The sequence below is a fragment of the Eleutherodactylus coqui genome, chromosome 5 (assembly GCF_035609145.1).
Source record: "Eleutherodactylus coqui strain aEleCoq1 chromosome 5, aEleCoq1.hap1, whole genome shotgun sequence".
Classification (NCBI taxonomy): Eukaryota; Metazoa; Chordata; class Amphibia; order Anura; family Eleutherodactylidae; genus Eleutherodactylus; species Eleutherodactylus coqui.
Window position 1 is genome coordinate 37,852,491 of NC_089841.1, and position 6,999 is coordinate 37,859,489.

General features: G+C 42.1%; 1 protein-coding gene across 1 annotated transcript in view; it reads left to right on the plus strand.

Annotated features, from left to right (window-relative positions):
* Positions 1 to 6,258, plus strand: part of LOC136629089 (zinc finger protein 585A-like) — a 130,067-nt gene extending 123,809 nt beyond the window's left edge. The window contains exon 18 of the mRNA XM_066605209.1: positions 3,157 to 6,258. Coding sequence (XP_066461306.1) covers positions 3,157 to 4,610 — 1,454 coding nt within the window. The 3' untranslated portion in view covers positions 4,611 to 6,258. The remainder of the gene's footprint in view (positions 1 to 3,156) is intronic.
* The last annotated feature ends 741 nt before the right edge of the window (positions 6,259 to 6,999 follow it).

The following is a 6,999-nucleotide window of genomic DNA, read 5'->3' on the forward strand; positions in this document are numbered from 1 at the left end:
TGTAGCAACAGGGAATTCTTTTAACTAGCGGGGATGAAGGAAACATCTGCCGCATGCAGATGTGTTCTTCATCCCCGCGGGGGACACAGCAGCGGCGGACAGGTAAGTAAATTTTTTTTAAACTACTTTTAATTAGCTTATCAGGGAAGGACTTATGAAGCCCTTCCCTGAAAAGCCATTGACAGCTGCCGGGGCTCAGCGGGGACTTTTGCCGCTGTCCCCAGCTCGGCAGAGCTGCTGAGCTATCAGCAGCCGGGGATTTAAAATCCCCGCCTGCTGGTAGCTCTGATTGTGATTGGCTGAACTGCTCAGCCAATAACAATCAGAGCTACCAGCAGGCGGGAATTTTAAATCCCTAGCTGCTGATAGCTCAGTACTACAGAGACGGGGACAGCGGCAGAAGTCGCGGCTGAGCCCCGGCAACTGAAGGCAGGTAAGTGTAGATTTTTTTTTCACTCTACATAAAAGGCTTTTCAGGGAAGGGCTTCATAAGCCCTTGATGGCTGCCGGGGCTCAGTGGCGACTTCTGCCGCTGTCCCCAGCTCTATAGTTCTCAGCTAGCAGCATGCAGAGATTTAAAATCCTCACCTGCTGGTAGCTCTGATTGTGATTGGCTAAAGCACTTCAGCCAATCACAATCAGAGCTACCAGCAGGCGGGGATTTTAAATCCCCGGCTGCTGATAGCTCAGAACTACGGAGCCGGGGACAGCGCCAGAAGTCGTGGCTGAGCCCCGGCAGCTGAAGGGAGGCGAGTATTGATTTTTTTTCTTTATACACTTTTTCAAATGGCTTTTCAGGGAAGGGCTTATAAAGCCCTTCTCTGAAAAGCCATTGACGGGGATGCCGGCAGCAGGATTCTCTACCGCAGCTGTCATGTGTGACAGCTGCGGTTGAGAATTAAAGAATTCCTCTGCTGCATCTGCCACAGATGAGGCAGATGTAGCAGTAGGGAATTCTTTTAACTAGCGGAGGTGAAGGAAACATTTTACAACCTGGTAGAACGGTTGTTTCCTCAGATACCTACCATCTCTGCTCATTTACTTTATGACAGCCGATGTGGCTGGTTCTTACCTATCTTTGCGCTTCATCCTGAGGAAACAACCGTTCTACCGGGTTGTAGAAACGCGTTGATGGAGATGGGGGGATTGGATCCATGGGTCTAGTCTCTCCTACTAGTTTTTCTCCTGGCAACTGAGTTGTAATCATCAGAACTTTGTATGCCAGACAGGGACAGAGATGTAACAAATGTACTGGGCTGCATGTTAGGAGATAGTTCAGAAAAGAATATGCAACTAAAAACCACAAGTCACTCCACTCATTCTGATAACCTTATTCAGTATTTATGTGGATATGTGTAAGACATGAGTGGTTGATGATTGAACTGAGTATGCAGTAAGCACAGCAATAAACAACCACAAAAGGGGTAAATGATAAATCCACCCAATACCTATATATGGAGTGGATGGACTGAGCTGCCAATTCTCCTAGCTCTATGATTGAACATATGACGGGATAAGGTGACACGAGAAATAAAGTAGTTCACTATATGATCATACTAATCTCTGGATTGACAAGAAGTGCCAATTTAGTGTGGCTATATTGGCATATTTTGAACAGCTATGTGAGACTGGCGGCCATTAACCCCTAATGTTGAGTAGAATATAGTGCTGGACTGCCTATGGCTCAGTAATTGGTGACCCAAATTTGTAGAGCTGATATATTGAAGCATCTTGACCATCTAAAAATAACTGGCTGACCATTTACTAATATGGAGTGACTGAGTGACAACCAATTGAGTTGCTGTTAGGACTCAGTAATAGACACTGTTGTATATCGTCTATTTAGACAAGTCAGTGTCAAGAAATTACTCTAGAAGCCCTATTTTAATTAGTGTGTGACTATGGTCACATTATAGAGTTCAGTGATTACGCCAGTGTTTTAACACAGAATATAATAAAAGTTAAAACTTCCCTGAAAAAGAATGCAGGGGGCCGGCAGAGCATTGTTTTCAATGGAGCCGCCGTGTTTCTGCTCGTACCTAGGTGCGGACGTATGTACGCACCTAAGTACGCACAAAAACACGCTTGTGTGAACGCACCCTTAGGGTGCATTCACACGAATGTATATCGGCTCGGTTTTCACGCCGAGCCGATATACGTTGTCCTCGGGTGCAGGGGGGGGGAGGATAGAAGAGCCAGGGCCAAGAACTGAGGCTCCCACCCCCTCTCTGCCTCCTCTCCGCCCCTCTGCACTATTTGCAATGGGGAGAGGCGGGACGGGGGCGGGGCTAATTCCCGGACTTTAGCCCGCCCCCGTTCCGCCTCCTCTCATTGCAAATAGTGCAGAGGGGCGGAGAGGAGGCAGAGAGGCTCTCCCATCCTCCCCCCCCTGCACACGAGAACAACGTATATCGGCTCGGCGTGAAAACCGAGCCGATAGACGTTCGTGTGACTTCACCCCTTAGATTGTGATCTGTATTTCCACCACTGTCTTAGTTAATAAATGTTATGTGGCTTGTAATTTGCAATGAAATGTTTATATAGAAATGTTAATATCTACATCAATTTTAAGGTTATTTCAATTAAAAATAGTAAAATCAACTTTATTCTTGGCAGATGACGGTATCGGGAGCTCAAAGGGACATCTGATATTTGTAGATTGTGAAGCACAGGATTGTGATATCGCACAATATACACTTGAAGAACCTGCCGTTATCCCAAATATCCCCTTAACCTGTTACAGCAAAGATGCATCATTTGATCCATCACTTCATCCATCACAAACTGATAATCAGAAGAAAAGTCACAAAAGAGGAAAACATCAAATAGCCCACATGGGGCAGAAGACATTTTCATGTTCAGAATGTGGGAAATGTTTTAGAGACAAGCGAGAACTTGTCAAACATTGCAGAAATCACACGGGAGAGAAGCAATTTTCTTGTTTACAATGCGGGAAATGTTTTGGAGTTAAATCAAAACTTGTAATGCATCAAAGAATTCACACAGGAGAGAAGCCATTTTCATGTTCAAAATGTAGGAAATGTTTTGGACAGAAAGGAACACTTGTCATACATCAGAGAGTTCACACAGGAGAGAAGCCATTTTCATGTTCAGAATGTGGGAAATGCTTTAGACTGAAACACCAACTTGTTGTACATCAGAGATGTCACTCAGGAGAGAAGCCATTTTCATGTTCAGAATGTGGGAAATGCTTTAGAGTGAAACAAGACCTTGTTGTACATCAGAGAACTCACACAGGAGAGAAGCCATTTTCATGTTCAGAATGTGGGAAATGCTTTAGAGTGAAACAAGACCTTGTTGTACATCAGAGAACTCACACAGGAGAGAAGCCATTTTCATGTTCAGAATGTGGGAAATGCTTTAGAGTGAAACCAGAGCTTGTTGTACATCAGAGAACTCACACAGGAGAGAAGCCATTTTCTTGTTCAGAATGTGGGAAATGTTTTGGAGAGAAAGCAATACTTTTCACACATCAGAAAATTCACACAGGAGAGAAGCCATTTTCATGTTCAGAATGTGGGAAATGCTTTAGACTGAAACAAGAACTTGTTGTACATCAGAGAAGTCACACAGGAGAGAAGCCATTTTCATGTTCAGAATGCGGGAAATGTTTTGGAATTAAATCAAAACTTGTACTACATCAAAGAATCCACACAGGAGAGAAGCCATTTTCATGTTCAGAATGTGGGAAATGCTTTAGACTGAAATCAGAACTAGTGCTACATCAGAGAACTCACACAGGAGAGAAGCCATTTTCATGTTCAGAATGTGGGAAATGTTTTGGAGAGAAAGCAAAACTTGTCAGACATCAGAAAATTCACACAGGAGAGAAGCCATTTTCATGTTCAGAATGTGGAAAATGTTTTAGTCTGAAATCAGAACTAGTGCTACATCAGAGAACTCACACAGGAGAGAAGCCATTTTCATGTTCAGAATGTGCGAAATGTTTTAGACTGAAATCACTGCTTGTCCTACATCAGAGAAATCACACAGGAGAGAAGCTATTTTCATGTTCAGAATGTGGGAAATGTTATAGAGACAAACGAGAACTTGTTATACATCAGAGAACTCACACAGGAGAGAAGCCATTTTTATGTTCACAATGTGGGAAATGTTATAGAGACAAACGACAACTTGGCAGACATCAGAAAATTCACACAGGTGAGAAGCAATTTTCATGTTCAGAATGTGGGAAATGTTTTAGATCGAAACAAGAACTTGTCAAACATTGGAGAGTTCACACAGGAGAGAAGCCATTTTTATGCTCAGAATGTGGGAAATATTTTAGACAGAGATCACAACTTCTCGTGCATCAGAAAATTCACACAGGAGAGAAGCAATTTTCATGTTCAGAATGTGGGAAATGTTTTAGACGGAAACAAGAACTTGTCGTACATCAGATAAGTCACACAGGAGAGAAGCCTTTTTATGTTCAGAATGTGGAAACTGTTTTAGAGAGAAAAGTGGACTTGTCCTACATCAAAAAGATCACACAGGAGAGAAGCCATTTTCATGTTAAACGTACCAATAATTTGCTGAAATTGGGCAAAACCGCTAGCCCAGATGGGTTTTCCAATAAATCTATCTAAAAATTTAAGAAAACCTGAATTCCCCACGTTCAGACCTTTTTCAATTAAGTTCTACAAACTGATAACATACCACTCACATTGCCGATTATTAGCTGCATAAAAATGTCCGGCCAGCAAACATAGGACATTGGCGGCCAAATACGCCGGCCAATGTCTTTAAGCAGCCGGAAAAGATAGGTCTGCCGCTATATCCATAGGCTCATCCGAAACTACTTTGGAGAATGCTGGGGATGAAAAGTGAAACTCAAACAACGTTTCCCACATTCTATCTCACAGACAGCCATCAAGTCTAATGGCCAAGGCCATAGCATCCTCCAGCATGCACGGTGTCACATACTGAGGTATAGCAGGACAGACTGAAAAAGAACTGGCTTCTCAAAACCAGATTATTCTACTGAGTTCCATTCGCCCAGCATTGGAATTCCACACAGTAGTCCTCAACTGATAATTCTCTTCTTGAAGCATACACATTTTACTTTTGGCGAGGGCAACGTGATCAACGTGGGTCATCATAGAGCAGACCTAGGGTTTAGAAAAAAAATCTCCTGCGTTCAGGGTACAGACATGCCATATAGGGAGAGGTAGTAATTTACTTTAGAAAACGTAATGAATTTTGGAATAAATATTAGAGATGAGCGAGCACCCAAATGCTCGGGTCCGCGTTATTCGAGTTGAGCTATTCGTAAAATTCGAGAGCTCTACTCGAGTAACGAACGCCATTGACTACAATGGGAGACTCGAGCATTTTTGTATGTGGGATGCTGTGTCCCGAGCTTTTCTGTTTTTTTTGTTTTTTTTTCTTGGTTCGTTTTTCTCTCTCCCCCTTCCCCTTCCGGCCAGACCCAAAATTTTTGAATGACGCCGCGCTGCATCGCATTGGTGAGGGGCCAAAACAGGCACGTCACAGGGGGAAGGAGCCAAAAGCCTGGGCGAGGTTGAACACGATTTGATGCTCGTTCGAGTAATGAGCACCATCAAGTACGCTAATACTCGAACGAGCATCAAACTCGACGGAGTACGTTTGCTCAACTCAAGTAAATATCACATGACTTGTACAAGGAATCAAAAGCACCTCTTCATAGAAGCTTACCAAACCTCATAATCTCGTTCCCCCCATTCCCACAATTTGCCCCTTGCCCCTCCCTATGGCTTTTCACTTTGTACACTTCCTGCCCAAACCTCCTATACTTCCCGCACTGTTTGTGTCCCAAAAAACTGTATATCACATGTTATCTTTGGATAGCTGTATTCCCCCTTGTTCCACCGCCTGCCCCTGTACCTTCTGTATCATCTACACCCCCTTTGTTTCCAAATAATTGAATACCATATGTAACTTTTGTAATTTCTGTAATTTTTGTATTGTTTGTGTTCCCCATGTGCCTCGAAAGCGCTGCGGAATAAGTTGGCGCTAGACAAATAAAGATTATTATTTATTCTTTGAAAGCAAATTTATTTAACTAAGAAACAAACCAAATATCCAATGAAGGGAAATGAAAGTATTGTGCAACGCATTTCGGAGCTTAGGACGCTCCTTTTTCAAGCACAAGTCTTTAGGTGTCAGAACATGGGAAATATATCATGCATAGAATGAAAATACGAAGTAATACTGAAAAATAAAATAAATAAGGAAAGAATAAACGAATGGAATAGACAGATATTCAGTGCTGTTGCATAAAAAAAGAAAAAATCTCAGTCTCTCTCTCATATATATATATATATATATATTATCCCCGGATGCCCCCAAGGCTGTTTATTCTAAAATCAATTCATTTCATTTTACACAAATTATAATTTTCAATAAGCAGTTCTATCGCCAAACAAGAAGGACCACAATGGGAACCAAATTTGCCCCCAGTGAAGCCAAGCTCTAGATGGGGGCATTTGAATCTTAAATACAGGACCCACATATAGTATTCTACCAGAGATTTATAGATGACATTCGGATAATCTGGGATGGAAGTGAAATGAACTCCTATCTTTCACTCAATTCTTAAATATAAATACATGGGGGCTTCAATTTACTTGAACCCAAAGCAAAGACAATATTATTTTCCTAGATTTGGAAATCTTCATTCAAAATTAATCTATACTAACTAAAACATGTTTTAAACCAGTAGCCTGTAACAGTCACCTTGATTTCAGATGCTGTCACGCTAAGGACTTGAAGATCCCATGGATTCCTTGCACAGTTTCATCTGATAGCGGCGTGATAAAAACCATTTATTGGCCGAAACGTTGCCCGAATTTTACCCATGGAACAATAAAGGTTTATATGCTTTATGAAGTTTTGCTGCACTACTTCATGCTGCCATCTTTCTACGAAATTGAATGTTTGTGAGTTGACAGTTCACAACTCGTCATTGGCTCCTGCATACTTTGAAGTTATTGA